Consider the following 17,801-nt stretch of genomic DNA (forward strand, 5'->3'; position numbering starts at 1 on the left):
TGTTCTTGAAAGGTGACATTCACGGTTAAAAACACTTCTAATAAAACTTGGGCTTTTTATCCCTTACATAAATATATATATACAAATCTCTCTTAGTAGCATTCAACAAACTTAAATGACAGCACAGGCCTCAAAACTCTGTTCTACTAAACTGAGAAAGTTGTCCTGGGTATCTTAATTATTTTGTCTCGACACTTTTTTTTACAAGATCATACTTAACAAGGTAAGATCTAACAGTTGGTGTTACAAGGACCCAAAAGCTGGTTTCATAGGCGGTTTTTCAGTTATATTTTTTGTCCCAACAAATTTGAACTCTCTCTCTCTATATATATATATAATTGTTACTTTGTAGCACTACGATAACATATACATTTTGCTACTTAATACTGATGTACATATGCAACACTGGGTAAATGTTTGCAGCTACATAATAGTGGCACCATGAAGAGATACATTTGTTATATTACTCAGTACTATGTAGCACTGTAAAATAGTAACCGTGTACTTGTTACTGCACAAAAGTACTATAAAAAGACAAGTTTGTGTACTTGCACTCATGCTTATCTTTTTATAGTGCTTTTCTGTGTAGTAACAAGTACACAAAGTACTTGCACTCATTAAGCACTATAAAGGAGTATATGTAGCAATTAAAAATATATGTATATTCTTTGTACTATAGTAGTACTTGTATTTATTATGTAGCATTGTAAAAGGAATATACCATCAGCTGGTGGTGGCGGCACTTGTTGCAGCATAGTATTACCCAAGGATAAATGTTTTCCTGCAAATTAGTTTGTGGTTGTTACTGTGAAGAAGTAAACCTTCATACCAGTACATGTAAAATACTTAATTAGTCAGATAATTGTTGTTTTTTGGCTTCAGTTTTTTTTTTTACATATATAAATGTACACATTGTCTTTATAACACTTAGCAACTGAATGAACACAAATGATGATGTGATGTGTGACACATTATACGCAGATCAATAAAACTGGTGGTATGTAACACATTACAAGTAGATCAACATACATGTAAATTGTGGTTGCGACACAACACAAAGGGATAAACATATATCTTGATGTGGCGTGTAACACATTACAAGTGAATAAGCATACTTGTTATTGTGTGGTGTGACACTTCACAAAAAAATAAATTTACACGTAGGTGTGATGCAACACGTTACTAGTGGATAAACACACATAATAACGTGCAATACATTGCAAAGGAATAACCATATTTGATTTGTACAGTTCTTAAACAAATGTATATAGCTGTTGCTAAGTGACTACAGAAACATCTACTTTTCCATACAGTATGTTATGTTTCTTTTATGTTGTTTTGGTATTATAAAAAATACTCTAAATTATATTGTATCTTGGATCCAATACACGAATACCTAAAGACAATTGTAGTTCACTGCCTTATGTTGTTGAACCTTCGGAATATTAAAGAGAGAGGGGCAAAATATCAACAAATTAACAATTTGGGTTGAAAACCTTCACAGTTATAATCTGACTTAGAAGTATTAACTATGAATGGCACCCTAAAAGACACTGGGTAAGATTGCATCATGCTGATATCTTTGTCAATGTCAACCTACTACATACAGCAAGATCCAGTTCTTATTTTCTGCACACTAGCCATTTTCAGCATTGGTAGCAATGCTGCCATCTGGTGAATATATTTATATCTAAGGTGACAAAGCTGGTAGAGTAAGTTGTGGATACTCAGAAGAAAAACGGAAAGTAGCAGACATGCAAAACATTATCCTATGGTACACTAGTAGTTTTAACAAGTCTGCCTTTGTGACATATGCAATTTGCTAAACACTTAATGTTAACATGATCCATTGGAAAGCGACAAGTAGCAGAGAAATCTCACTAATTAATCACATAAATCACCTTTTCAATATCTAGTGAAAATTAATTTGTTATTACTATGAACATCTCAAAAAAAAACAAAGATTTTTTTAAAGTTCATTGACAACACGTGTTTAAATATGGCTACCTAGACATAACTTTAGCATTGAAGAACAGAAAAAAATAAAGTTTAAAACTAACATTGTTATTAATAGACATACAAGATTTAAAAACCTTATAAGTTACAAACTTTATCTTTTTTATATCACATTTAAATTGATCTGAAAGTTCTTATTACAAAGTACCTTAAGACCCACTAGGAAATAACTTTTCTTACTGTAAAATTTCTCCCATTTTTACAACTTATTATTCATGATTCATACATCTAGCAGGTGGTTTTGCTTTATTAAGTTTATCTATAGCAAGTCATTCTTAATGAAAATGAAGCTTGGAAAATCACCAATTAAAGAAGAAATATATTAAAAATCCTGGATTATTTTTTTAACCCCTTTTAAAGGCCTGGAAATATATTACAGTACTTATTCTGTAAATGACCTACGATATCAAGTTCTCTATAAAGAGTAGGCTTCTTTTTTTTTCACCAGGAAATGATGAACTATTCAAAATGTTGAAGCATTTTGGTAATTCAATGGACTTTTACAATGACTTTGCAATGATCATTGGTACCATCTTATTTTAACAGTGCTAAAAATAGTTTATGTTTCAAAATTCCAAATCCACCTCAGCTAAGTTCTAATATAGAACACTACGAGGGTTTACTGACGACAAGCCTTTTTAAATAATGAGTAGGAGCTACATTGTTACAGTTCAACACATTTATGAGAAGTTAAGAAATCTCAAAAAGTCTTACACATAGGAAATCAGGAAAAATACAATAACTATTTTATACTTCACACCAACTTTACGGCACTTTATAATACTTACGTCTCATCGACTTAATTAGTGTGAGAGTAAGAAATACAGGCTAATACTATTAACTTTTCTTACTAAGTAATGAAGTTTTGACCACTGAAAATTTAACAAATTTGTAATATTTCTTTGTAAAACTGTATACAGCTTTGTATGGTAGACAGTAACATGATCTACATATAAGGTTCTCAATTCATCCAAACCATGTCCAGTAAATTAAAACAGATTAAGAAATAATGTTGAAAATCATTTATAATTTCAAACATGTATATATATATATTACCCTATTAGACATGATTTTTCTTACTTTCTATCCTACAAAAACATTTCATTGTTTAAATATAATAGTTTTCACTATGTTTGAAAGTACATCTAGAGAAGTACGTCTCCCTGTTTAATAGTTGGAAGTTTCTAGTAGAACTTTAACTATGGTTGACATTATTTCTAATTTTCACTGAGCATATTGCTTGTTTTGATGATAGATTACACAAACGGTTTTATAAGAAAAACAAATACTGCTTTGTTTTTAATATTTTCATAACTTTTTAGAACTTTATACACTTCATTACAAGTAAGAGAACATAAATGACACATACTTTGAAAAATAATAAGAATTCTTCTTGTGTTGTTTTTTCAATATCTCTACATACACAAAAACTATTATTTTATTTAAAAAAGAAACTTAGATGAAGGATTGCAATATTCAAAGATTTTAATGAATTTCATGCAACTGCTGTGGTTTGTTTTGGTAATATTTTAATCTACTGAGTGCAAGTCTTCATTAACTTCAATAAGCCCATCAGAAATATACCAACGTTTTGTTTAACATATTTCTTGATGATACTTATTACCAGCAAGAAAAAAAACAACAATAGTTCAATAAGACACTTGAAAATACTCACTAGTGTGATCTGTATAATGAAACTAACATACATCTGACATTTTATATGTTCGAGGAATTGAAAATTAATGGAATGTTTTAAAGAAATAAGAGGAATGAGGTAAAGAGAATGTGCTGAAGTTTTGTCAGAGAGATTAAAACTTTAAATATTATGCAAATTATATAGTGAAAACTAACATTTACAAAGAACTTGTACTAAATAACTAGTTAGTCTCAGTCTGGGCTAGACAATAAAGGTAAATTGTAATCTAAACCTAGGATTAAAAACAAAAAAACACTTTTGTGATAATATTCCAAGAACCACAAATGTTTAAAAGTTTAGTTCCAGAGTCCAGAACTGCAGCTGTCTTTTGAATAAATATTTTAATAATGTAGTTTTAATTAAAACAACAACTTTGTTATAGTATTTCATTCTTGTCATCTCAATGCCAACCAACCCAAATTTTTTTCTCTTGCAGCCAGTACAAGTCAACTCTTTTAAGCTAGTGATATAATTCTGCTGTTAAAAAAACAACTACATATTCAGAGACTTATAATTAATGAGCAAGGTACAAATCCCATATAATTTTGAATATATGTATATATATACATCTTTAAAATTCCTCTAAAGTAAATATACTTAAACAATAATTAATATATATTTTAGTTAGTTTGCACTACAAAAGACAAAGAATTCAATAGATATGTACAATTCCAGCCCTTGGTTACATAGCAATGTGTTTCAACTTGTAACCATACAGGGTACAATACTGTATGAACTATACCATTGTATTCTAGTTAAACAGTAAAATATCAACAATTCTGAAAACTTTAACAATAAAGTCTAATGACAAACCTACTGAAAATGCATGTTACACTTAAAATCTATCAAGTTCAAGTACCATCACTTTGTGTCTCATAAAGAGTTAAGATAATACACTCTTCAAGTATATAAAACAATACATAAAGAAATAAAACACTTTGAAATAAGTATATTCAATTAAATATTATGAGTAAAAACCTTCATTATTTTTAAAAGATTTAGATATACAGATGTAAGTTAATATCATAAAATTAATATAAATATTAAAGCTTGCTTAAAATAATCACCTGAAAGACAGCATTCACCAAGTAGAAAATAGTTGACAACCAATACTATTCATTGAAGTAATGGATGTTTAAATACTAAGTTAATAAAGTAATACCTTATTATCTTAAAATTACTATATCACTTAATGTAGTCTTAGCTAAACATGATAATGAGTTAACAAATAACAGTTAAAGTAGTATTAAACACTGAATACTAATAATATTACTAACCAGTCTTCATGTAAATCAGGCCTAACAGATTTTCACACTAACACACCTTTAACATTTCTTTAAAATAAATTCTATTCCATAATTAATTAGATTTCATTTCACTACTTTGGCCACAGGTTTTTTTGAGATGATGCTGAGATAAAAACCGTACCCAAAATGTTTTGACTATGTATAACCACATGACATATGAAAGTATTTGTCATCAAACTAATTTTGCATGAAGCAAAAGTTGAAAGAAATTTCTCTGGAATGAAAAGTCATATTATATTCTTTTTTCTCCAATTTAGATAATCAGAATGATAGGAATAGCAATAAGAACATTGGTATAAACTTTACAAAATTGGGACAAATTAGATGAAAGTTTGAAATTATTTGATACATAGTAACTTTACAGGAATTAAGAAAACCAAATAATACACTAATCATTGGGCATCACATAAACTAACCATGTGTAGAATTATACTGAAAACAGCAAAATTTATTTTAAAAAAATATCAGTGGTCATTACTATAAACAATCTAAAGAATAAAAATAACTTTTTAGACAATTAACATTTTAATCTACTTACTACCTTTCGCAAAATATGTCAGCTACATTTCAACAAACATTCAGGTAATCAACTTTGATTATCAATACTATCCAATCCTTTCAGTGAGTTTTGATGTGTATTCAGAAATCAAAATTTACATTAAATGAAATTTGAACCTACAAAAAAAAACACAACAACAACTTACATTTTGGCATTTAAAACCTAAACCTGTGAAACAGCATGAAAATATAGTTAGTTATCAATGATGATTTTTTTTTACTTATCAATTAACCTTAACTTGGTTGTTGTTATACACTAAGCTACACCATGGGCTATGTGCTCTATCCATCATGGGTATCAAAACCCCATTTTTAAGTGTCTTAAGTCTGTAGACTTACTGCTGAGCCACTGAGGGGGGAGGGGTATTTAACCTTAAATACTTCAAAAAGTAGAAGCAGTTTCAAAACAAACTATGAAGTTATTTTATGCATAAGCGAGGAAAACAAAGATCATCAACTGTAACTGTTAAGTAGTAATGAAAGTGACCAAGAACATTATTTAATGAACATGAGACTGATATTTTTTCATTGTCACTATGCACACATTTTAATATTTAGGTGTTGTTTTCTTTACACTTCTGCAAGAACCAACAATATAGTTTCACATATTCTTGCAGCTTCCACAGCACATATTACAGCAGATCTGTTGATCTCTCTCTTCTATACCATATGCATACAAGTTGATCAACTGTTGATGGACCCTGAAATAGTTGAATTTATGAAGTTATAATAAATACAAGAATAATTAAAAAGTGTTAATAATGGAAAATATATCCTAAATAAGCCAGTAGTAAAATAAAAAACAGCTAAAATTGGATGTGATAAAAAAACAAACACTGAAACATCAAAAACTTTGTGTTACCGTTTGGTTTTCACTGTATCTCATTTGAATTGTTTTTGATTTTACTATATTAATATAAAGGTAAAAGAATTCAAAATAAATTACAAATTAAATAAATAGTTATTCTAATCTTGTCAAATCATCCAGCAGTCACACTTCTGGTGCAAAATAAAATTTTCAGGATACAATTCTGTAAATTTAGTGAGTATTAAGTGAATTCTCAAAGTTCAACAAATAATGTTTCAAAACTTTTTTCAATTTCACGATGAGAATAATTTATTTATAGTACTGTGTAGAAAGCTAATGTTATGATGTAAGAAGACTTAAAGTAAATTCTTATCTATATGCAAGCAATCTAAAGTGTTTAAGTTTCTTTTCTAATTAGACTAACTTAAAGATTAGTCCAAAATAAGCTGATTACAGATGAAAATGAAACTTTTAATTTGTTCTTAGTTAATAAAAAAACTTTTATATGTTAATATGCCATTTTCATAACTACAACATTAAATTTTTGATTATTTCATAATGATCATATTAAAATTTATATTAGCTTGTATAATTGTTAACCTGTTCTATTAATATCTGTATCAGAAACTTCTGTAGTTAGGCTTATCCCAATTAAAAATTTATGGATTCATACATTATCATTCCACTTCATTAGTAGAACTTATTCCTAGGAATCAGTCATGAATTAAACATTTTTTTTTCAAAGCAAAACGTTCTCAGGAATCTGGTACGTATTCAAATATACTTACTTCACATGAATAGTTGGTTCAGACAGAATTTCACCATCACAATTCCATACACTTTTCTTTGGTTCATTTTCTTGAATACTTTGATCTTCAGAGGATGTTATTTGTGAAGAATATTCAATGGGTGAAAACTGGAACTCGGAAACACGATAAAATTGTACAAAGTCAAAATCAAACTGTAGAGAAGGAATAGAAAATAATTTACCTTTATTAGTAAAATTGTGAATGAAAGTTTCACAATCAAACAACAACAAGTCTGGCAGACAAAAAAAAACATGGCTGTATACCTTTTTTTTTTTATTGTAAATTAACTTTTGAATAACATTTTCTGAACACAGAATTGTACAACAGACAAAACTTTTCAATATATTTCTGCAACATTAATTTCAAACTGACACAGCTATTCATCTTCCTACGAGTTCTAAACAATGATGCAGTTTTACAACATGCAGTCTTCAAGCCATAATAATAATAACATAATACTGTTTTGAATGTCTACATGAAAGAAACATTCACTAATTTCTGCTGGCTATTTTTGACTAAAATTAATAATAATTTTAAATATATAGCTGTTCTGTTAACAATGAATTAAATTGTTAAAACAATCACAGTAAGACACACTTAGCTTTAATTTTTGTTTTAGTACTTGTACACACACACATATTACACAAAAAATATACTTAATTATATTAATTCAGCATAATTAGAAATAAATAAAGGTCTTTATTGTTCATGATGTAAGGAAAACACACAGGTTCAAGAAATCAATTTAACACAATAATACACTACTCTATAACTCAAGCTCAAGTGCTTTTGATAGGTGCACTTTTTTAAAGTGTTTGTGTTATAGGGTATTGTATTAATATCACTATTCTTCATGAATAAAAAATGTAATCAAATAATTGCTCTTTGAAAAAAATATGGGGTTATAATAAAGTTAGTTAGCTAGTTGTAACATCCATAATTTGAAAACACATAGTATTTGGTAGATTAGTTAATGAGATAATTGGAAAGACAATTCAAGTGCCAAAAATAATTACTTCCAGAAGGTGATGTCACAAAATTTGCTCAGTCAGCATTTTAACCATTTTCTGTGTGACCACCATTACTGTAAAATATTGCTTGCATTCGTGAAAAAAACCCATAATACCTGGATAATACTGTTTGATTTTCTACAATTGTAATTTACTTGGTGTCTATGCTATCTCTCAGGACTCTCAAGGTATCATACACATTAAAGTAAATCCATAACTTACACACCTAATAGATAAAGCAGCAAGAGTAGTATCTGCTCTTTTTTTCAGATTACACACAGTTACAAATGTTGATCTGACATAATCATTCCATAAGATGTTGTCTAAGTAAATGAGTTGATTTCTACTCGAGTCAGGGATCAGAGTGAATCTCTTGGCAGTAGTTCAAGGATGATTTGTAATCTGTAGGAACAGTTTCAGTGTCTTACTTATGAACTTCCACATTGTTCATTAAACAAGTCTAGCGAGCTTGACTGGTTCTGCATTCCTATTGGACATTTCCTTCTTCAATTAGAACCACTACTTGTCTAATTTCTTTCACAACTTCAATGGATGTTGTGAGGAACAGTTACGAGTTACGTCAGCAACCAATAGTGTTTGTTAAGCCTCACTGCTGCATGATCTTCTTCACTTGCCAGTTTCATATCAACAGAATTTTTAAGTTACCTCAGTGTTATTGTCATTGCTTTTGTTATGATTTAGAACCATTTCTAGAGGCAGAATAAATTATGAAATACATGATTTCGGTTATATAGACTTCCCAGTCAGTATGCATGTTTCATGAACAGTAACTCTTCCTGATCATAATTTTGGCACTATTTCTTCCATTGTCTCATTACCATTTCTAGAGGCAGAATAAATTATGAAATACATGATTTCGGTTATATAGACTTTCCAGTCAGTATGCATGTTTCATGAACAGTAACTCTTCCTGATCATAATTTTGGCACTATTTCTTCCATTGTCTCATTACCATTTCTAAAGGCAGAATAAATTATGAAATACATGAGTTCGGTTATATAGACTTCCCAGTCAGTATGCATGTTTCATGAACAGTAACTCTTCCTGATCATAATTTTGGCACTATTTCTTCCATTGTCTCATTACCATTTCTAAAGGCAGAATAAATTATGATATACATGATTTCGGTTATATAGACTTCCCAGTCAGTATGCATGTTTCATGAACAGTAACTCTTCCTGATCATAATTTTTGGCACTATTTCTTCCATTGTCTCATTACCATTTCTACCAAATGTTATACTTTACCAGTAATTTATAATCAAGTTATGGATGTTAGAATAGGCCATCTAATATTATAATAAACCTGTTCATGATTTTTATGTGTCTTTTTTAAATAGATATGCATATTGACCAATATTAAGCTCCAATAATACATTTCTTTTATAAAGTTCATTCACCTTACCACATTCCTTTAATAAAACAACAAACACAAAACATTTACATTTTCAGAAAGAAAAAAAAAATCTTCTATACAATTTATTCACATATATATTTAGAATTTTTGGTAATATACAAACTGTTTAGGAAGTAACTCATTAATAAAAGCTGTTCAACACTAACTACCTACTGGGTTAGCATTATGGAATGCTGTACGGAACAGGTAGCGTAAAAAATTTAACCGGGAGCACTTTGTCACAAGAATAACATCAGTACATCCATTTCCTAGATGAGCAGTTGGAGAAATTCCATCCTTAGTCATGGCACAACGACAAGTCATCGTGGCCACATTAATAGCAATAAATTTCCCTCTGACCTTCAGATATTCTGAATAATAATTAAAATAAAATATTATTCACTTTATAAAATTCATTTGTTGTTTGCAGTCCAGTGATGATCATAATGACCATCAGTGCAAACAAAATTCCATATAAAGTTAAAAATTATTTTTCACTCTCTACAAATCTTAAATATGAATCTAGATTTTTAGATCACATTTATTAGGACCTTCGAAGATGGACTTTTTTGAAAAGCTGACCAAGAAAGATAAGAATGACCAGAAGAGTTAAAAAAAGAATCAAACCTTAACTTTTTTTTTACATATCTTATTGCACTTCACTGCTTCTTTCTGTACTAAATTATTTTATTTTATATTTATTTTGTTTTCTTGCAAGACAAACATTTTTGAAAATTTTGCATGCATTTGATATATTACAGAATAATAGAACCAACAAAAACTGACACAAAAATATCACATTATTTTCATCACCACATACAACTTTTCCCAGTTTTGTTGGTGGTACTTACAAGAAGAAAAGTTGAATACAAAACAAAGTTATTTGAACCATCCATTTTGCTAAATAAAATAAAAATGTTACTGTTTTATATTTCAACACCTATTTGAAAAAAGTTTTTTTTACATTCTTTTTCAATCAGAGTTTTACTTCCATAAAAATCAGTGTTTCTACTCCATTTCTTCTTCACTAACGATAAAACTTACTTGGATCCTTTCCACTGTCTTGTTTAATGCCTTCTGCTCCTGAATCTATACCTGTCCTGGTTACTGTTGTACATACTTTGCATCTGGTTGACATAAAATATACATATCACACAGACACAATTTGGAATCTTTATACACATTTGGTAGCATAAAATAAATCATAAGTTTATATATTAATCAACACTATTGTCTTCAACTATTTGTAACAAACCAGATGTCTACAAATATTTATTTTCTTGTTACTTAAGAACATTGATAAAAAAAAAAGAGTTTTAGGTCATATGTCAGAATAATACACTTTATGTTAATCTCGTAAAATAGACTTTATTATAAAATCATATTTAAGTTGTAAATAGCAATTTTGATTAAGAATGATAACATTGGAAAGGTTTAATAAATGATGGCAACAAATTTGAAAAATGTAATACATGTAAAAACAGCACAAGAGAAACAAAATTATATCTAATTTTGTAAGCAGTATGAACTAGTTGGATCATTCGTGAAACTTACTGGTAAACCTAAAGTGCATTAACTCAACTATCTTACAAAAATCAACATCTCATTTTTTTCAATATTATTTGTAACTGTAAAAATTAAATTCTTTTAACAAATAATAGACTATGTTTTTCTAAACAATATTTTAAATGATATTTTTTTAATGTCAGTTATTTTAGGAGGAACTAGTCTATACCAAATACTGATTTCTTCACTGTAATTAAAAGCAACATGCATCTAGTTTACTTTTCATTCACAATGTCAGGAAAAGGAAAACTTAATTCATGTAGAAATCAGCAGTTCCATTCTTGCAGAAAACAAGTATCCACTGTTTTTACCAATAAAAATTTTTACAACTACTTCTACATTAAGCACCTTTTGTTTTCACAACATGATTCACAGACTGAAAAAACATTCTAGACAGTAACAGTTTTTTTTACCCAGCTCTACACCTGTCCTTGTCATTTTGAGAGTCAACAACACTAGTAACTGCTAGCTTGATTTCTCCTTCGTAAAGTTGACCTTGAAGAAACTTCTTACATCCTAATATATCCAAATAATATCATAAGTTTCACTGCTAACCAATTTCATTGACTTATACTATATAATAATGATCTGCTTAAATTATGATTTTTCAAGATGGGCTGAAAGTCTGTAATATCTTTATTTCAACTGTAGCTGACAGATAAGTTGCTACCTTTCTTTAATTAAAATATTTAATGATTGCTTCAAAATTAATTTTTCAATTTAAAATCATGCTTAGATATGCCTTCAGTGTATGCAATGGTTCTAGAGGCACATTGTAAGACCAATGAAGCAATATAATACAATTACCCATTTAGAGCATACTAGTTGATTTTTTTAAATTACTAGATGGTACAACTACTTTATTCAAATATAATTCTTCCATAAGCACAACTAGATAGCAACTTAAGTCAATAACAAAGATTTTAATAAATTGCATGCCAATTTTGACAAATTCGATAGGCTTTCCAATATTACAAAAAACAAAAAGACTGATAGTGACAATTTAAAATCTCATTTTAATTACCATTGTGCACCACAAGTTAAACATAAACAATTTTTTTTTAAAATTTGAGTGTTTTGAACACCATTAAAAATTCAAAGAGAGTTATAGAGACTGATATTTACCAGAGGGTTCAGAAAATACAACCATCTTAATGAGAGCATCTTGGTAACTTTCACACAAAAAAGGTAAAAACTTTTATGTGTGAAAACTGTAAAAATGAGTTGGTTTAACCCACAAGTAAAAGACTGAAAAACATTGAAAGTTGAGAGTTTTATAATGTTACTTTTGATTGACCTAGATTGTTAGGTTTTTATGTATGTGTATGGACAGGATTCTTTACAGTAGGTGTCAGTGACTTGTTGGCAATAAATTTCATCAATAAACAGACAGCACACAATCCACTTGTTTATATATTGAAAACAAGTGAAATGTATATACAAATGTTCATTACACAGTTAATCATCACAGTTGTATCCAGAGCTTTAAATAATTGTCTCTTTTCGTCAAAGTTTACACTGGCTGGTTCAGTTACTTTTGAACACAATTGACATGACGAATTATTCTTTCCTATTCTGTTTTCACAATAAAATCTGTGATAAATTCACCTATGTTACCCTGAGAATTACTGTAGTTGTAACCAGAGGTTTAAATAATTCTCTTTTACATCAAAAATCCACACAGGTTGGTTCAGCTACTTCAGAACTCAATTGACAAGATGAATAATTCTTCTCTACTCTGTTGTCACAATACAATCTGCAATTATTACACTTTAAAAGTTGCCACTATACATTCTTTATGGCTCAACTTACAAACACAGTCTAGATCTATTAGACTGTATCTCTCCCTAATTTTGTCTTACTTTCACTAATTTACTTACTTGTACTAACTTGGTTGCCTATTTATATAAATTAAGCCTTAAAATTATTTTGTACAGTCCATATTAATGTTCAGTCGTAGCCTTAAAGTCATAAAGGAAATTGTCTGACAAAATCCAAACGCAGATGAAAAACTAGTTAGTAATCATGGAAAATCAAATAGGAGCTATCACCACATACAATTTCTGTTATGACTTTAAGGTTATGACTGCAAATTAATGTGGACTGTACAAAATAATTTTAAGGCATAATTTATATTAAATTCATTATTGTTTTATTAATATGATAATATCTTTTGAAGGTATATATATATATATATATATATATTGCCCTGTTTTACAAACAACAAGATGTTATGATGTAACAATACTCACTTACAGCAATGAGAAAAATTCAGAGGTTTGAATAACGTGATGATGTTATGATGTAACAATACTCACTTACAGCAATGAGAAAAATTCAGAGGTTTGAATAACGTGACGTCAATTAACAACAATTGAACTACACAACAAATGATTCATAAACAGTTATGTAAACAAATATGTGACAATTTATAGCTTCTAAAAATACTAAATTTAACACTCATGCTGTATAACTACCTAAATCATAACTCTTGTATTAAATTTAATATGAACAGTCATGCATGTCTGGCATAGATGCGTATATCTTTACAACACATGTGCAACTGCAAAAATGAGAAGACAGCAAAGGACAAAATTAGTTTAATATTAACAAAAGAAATAAGCATATTGGTACCACATTCAGTGATGTTATGTTCAATCACAAAAGTATGTTTAATAAAATATTCTAAATTTTCAATAGCATTAAAAATAAACTACCTTCTCGATGTTTAAAAAACACCCTGAAAAGTATATTTTATATTTTTTTTTAACTACATTGAAAGTAAGACATTTCACTTCACTAGAATTTACAGGATAAACTGTAGATACTGAATAGAATTTGAATAAGTCTGTTTTACTTTAATGGCAACAGTTTCAATAAGCAAGGTAAAGTTGATCTAACTATTCATCTACAAAATCAAACATGTTAGCATTCACGCAGCTCTCTTCAATTTCTCACAACAAGTCCCATTTATATATATTAAATACTTCTACTTATACAATTATACAACTCATTTTCTTGACCATACTATAGGCTGTTTTTTGAACCACAAGTAGCTCCAGCCATCTCATGTGCATGACATACTACTTCCTGAAAATATTTGTAACAAATATTCCTATTTATTTCAGATATTTTAACAATCTTCAGTCATCCTATTACATAACTTATGCTTAATGTTACCTGAGTAATCGTATCTTTTTGGTCCCATCCACCGATGTTTCTCACTGTCCACAAGAGTATCACCAAAGTAACCATATGACAGAAATGATGTAGCATACTGCAATAAGTATTTATCATGATGGATACTGCAAATGTCAATGCTCAGTTTGGCACCTGAAGGACACAGATAATTGGAGTTTTTTGGCAAAAAGTCATATAAGCCATTTGCACCAAACAACTGGTTAAGCCTTTTCTTTTTTTAAACAATAAGTATAATAAAACAATAAAAGGATGAAAGAAAAGCATACAAGATAAAAACATAAAACATAAAAGTTACTTTATATAATGTTAAAATATTAAATAGAATTGAAAAGGGCCTATAGCCTATAAAAAACTAGAAATCGTGGTTGACTTTGATAGTATCATCATTACCAACGACAAGCCAGGTTGAAAGAAATACCACAATTAGATATACATATAAAATGGTGCTACCTTTTGGTATTATAGCAACAACAGGAAAGCAATATGTAGACATATGTTACCAAGATTCACACAGTTCACACATTGGCAGTTCACTCCCTTGTAAAAGAAAGTGAGTAATAAAATTATGGTCACTGCAGAGCCTTGTGAGGACAATATCATTTGTGCAATTACTGCAACTAGAGGGCCAATTATTGATAGGTGTTATCTGGAAAAGCTTATTTGAATGTAACTAACCCTAAATCCTCTTAATGACTGGATTGAAATGCAAATATGGAAAATATGAGGCTGTAATATCACTATTAAAGGCCAATTTGTCAGTATGTTCATACCCTCAGATTCTGGCATGGCTAGGGATCCAGAAAAATTGGAAACAGATAGTATTGAGAAATGGGCCAATCTTTTCTAAATGACCAGGATAACTGGGTAAGAACTGACATTTAGTGATTTTCGTGGCCTTCAAACAGTTAAACAAGTAACCACAGATGGAACAATTAGTGTACTTCTTAATTTCTACATAATTGAGAACAAGCAAGATTTCAATACAACTCAGCAGTGAACACAGAATCTGTAGCAGAGAGCCCATGAGGAACTACAGAGATACAGCAAATAACTGCAGAGCCAACAGTCACCTAATTTCAAACCATCTATATAAATGGGAATGGAATGTGGCTCAAAAGGTGCTCATTAAAGACAAGACAATACTTCCAATAATGAGTATCCAACTTCTTCATGTGCCAAAAGATTGCAGTAGAGGATAGTAAGTCATGGGATGGGCTGATTTTATTCACCAAAATCATCCAATGTCAGACCCATCTCAGTCAACTTTGCCTGGATACAATGGCCTGAAGTTAGAACATCAGATTATCTGTTTGTAAAACACAGAGACCACTGAGACTTGAAGACACACAGGTAAAAGGGATGTTATAACAGTGATTGGAGCTATCCAGTGTACTGCAAAGAAAGTGGCAAGCATCTGAAGTGAAGTGGAGGGTTCATAAGATGCTGTGTACAAACTCCAATCTTGAGAAGTGTGAAGAGCATTTGTGCAGAGCTGAAGTTTCTAATGATGCAGAGTATCCAACTTCTTCAATGCAGAGTTCCTGGCCAAGGTATAGACCAAATACCCTTAGTCTAGATTAGATCGAATGAGGATATGATAGATCTTGAATATAGCAAACCTACCTGCTCCCCAAGGAGTGAAATAGATGACAAAGGATATTCAGTGCACTTGTACACTTGACTTTAAACTGCTTTATATGTGGAATAAGAATCAGCTTATTGTTAAAGAGAAGTCCTAAGAACTCTGTCTCAGTCACCACAGGAATTTGTGCACCTCCCAGATGGAACTTGAATGGCAGAAATGCATGCAAATGGTTTTAGATGATGAAATTCTGAAACTATTTGGAGTGATCATCAACTCACAATTTAATAAGAGCAGTTTAGAATTGCTCCTCAATATGCCTCACATTCAATGATTGATATTAAATCTGAAAGTCACTGACATAGAGGCTATTCGCAAGTATAAGAAGAAGCATTTCAGTGAAGGCATTGAGCTTAATGTTGTGCAACACCCAAGTCATAGCCCCTGAGGTACGTAAAGCTCCTGTGGTAAAGATCAGGATAGTGTTGATCCCATGTGGACCTGGAATGACCTCTATGCTAAACAATTATGATAAAAACAGGTAAATGGTCACACAATCTGTATGAATGGAGGTCTTGTAATATACTGAACCTCCATGTACTGTTGTAAGCCTTTTGAAGATCAAATAAGATGCTCCATCTTGAGAAAGGCTTCCCTAATTTGCATTTCCAGTTGAATAATTGAATAAGGTGGTCCAAGATGGAATGCTGTCTATAAAAACTACACTGGATGTTGGAGAGGAAGAAGCTTGATTTAAGGAACCACACGTCAATCATCCCTTCAAAAGCTTTCTGTAGACAGGTAGTCAAATCAATAGGTCTATAATTAGATAATCAGAAAACATTTTGGGTTTTGAAACTTCATTTCTTGCTAAATCCAAACAAATAGAACCAGAAGAAGATTGACTGAGACAGAAGAAAGATGATACAGCATCTCATAATGGAAGTCATCTGCTCTGACTAATGTAATACCAGACTAATGAAAAGCAAGTTTAAGATCCAAAGAAAATGGTCACTTAGAGTCATAAATACAATCAGATCAAAAAAGATGGTGGGGTTTTTCAACTTGTGTCTTGAGTTACACAATTGAGAAGGGATGGTATATATGCTACCTATTCGCATTTGGAATCTTGTTCCAAATGACCTTGAAATACTGGAAGGGAATTTAATTCATGACTCCTGATTCCAATATTTGATCTGTTAAAAATGTGTACAAGCCTTCTGGAAAGCTATGCAGTTGGTAAAAGAAGGATATCTACAGATGATATCCATAGCTCGTTTCTGAGTCTTTCATGCCTTTCGGTAGTCAGATGTCCACCATGAACGAGGATACCATGTAAAGATTAGTCCAAGAGTTGAAACTCCTTGTTCAACTCTGATGTGTTAAAAAGATTCCTTAAGGAATTAAAAGTAGTGTGAGAAATCACCTTGATGAGTATTCCCCAATAATCTTTGCTTTCAAGAGGAACTTATAGCATGGTGGTCATTTGTTTCAACCAGCATTTTCCCAAATAGTAACTTTTCGACCAACTCTGGAGAGGCAGCAAGCATTCTTTATGGAAGGAGGAGAAAGCTTACCTGATAATGTTTCTGATAAAACAAAAATAAAAAATAAACTATCAGAAATTATAGTACAGGGACAGAAGGAGGTGATTTTTCACCTGCATAGTAAACAATGCATGGATGCTTGACTGTTAGTCAGTTCTTATGATTTTAAACAATCATGAAGTGAAAAATTCAATGCCTACTGACTCCACCTGCCATGAAGCCCTAAAAGGGAATGTGCCGATTGATGTGCTACCCTATTAAAATATCTCTCCCATGTTGAGGACA

At 30.4% G+C, this 17,801-nt stretch overlaps 1 protein-coding gene and 1 long non-coding RNA gene across 3 annotated transcripts in view; both read right to left on the reverse strand.

Annotated features, from left to right (window-relative positions):
* Positions 1-205: 205 nt before the first annotated feature.
* Positions 206-4,689, reverse strand: LOC111088439. Its single transcript, XR_002612965.1, has 2 exons — positions 602-4,689; positions 206-559 (listed from the first exon to the last, which is right to left on the reverse strand). It is a non-coding gene; the product is annotated as an uncharacterized LOC111088439 (long non-coding RNA).
* A 7-nt stretch (positions 4,690-4,696) lies between these two features.
* The window catches only part of LOC106470008 (ceramide kinase-like), a 32,167-nt gene continuing 19,062 nt past the window's right edge, over positions 4,697-17,801 (reverse strand). The window contains exons 6-11 of one of the 2 annotated variants that reach the window (XM_013930528.2): positions 14,367-14,519; positions 11,600-11,702; positions 10,665-10,747; positions 9,795-9,991; positions 7,174-7,346; positions 4,697-6,278 (exon numbers count right to left, since the gene is read on the reverse strand). In XM_013930528.2, coding sequence (XP_013785982.1) covers positions 6,179-6,278; positions 7,174-7,346; positions 9,795-9,991; positions 10,665-10,747; positions 11,600-11,702; positions 14,367-14,519 — 809 coding nt within the window. In that variant the 3' untranslated portion in view covers positions 4,697-6,178. Of the gene's footprint in view, positions 6,279-7,173; positions 7,347-9,790; positions 9,992-10,664; positions 10,748-11,599; positions 11,703-14,366; positions 14,520-17,801 lie in introns of those variants that run through there. The other variant, XM_022398560.1, reaches the window with a different exon arrangement.

This window comes from Limulus polyphemus, unplaced genomic scaffold, assembly GCF_000517525.1.
Source record: "Limulus polyphemus unplaced genomic scaffold, Limulus_polyphemus-2.1.2 Scaffold3769, whole genome shotgun sequence".
Taxonomy (NCBI): domain Eukaryota; kingdom Metazoa; phylum Arthropoda; class Merostomata; order Xiphosura; family Limulidae; genus Limulus; species Limulus polyphemus.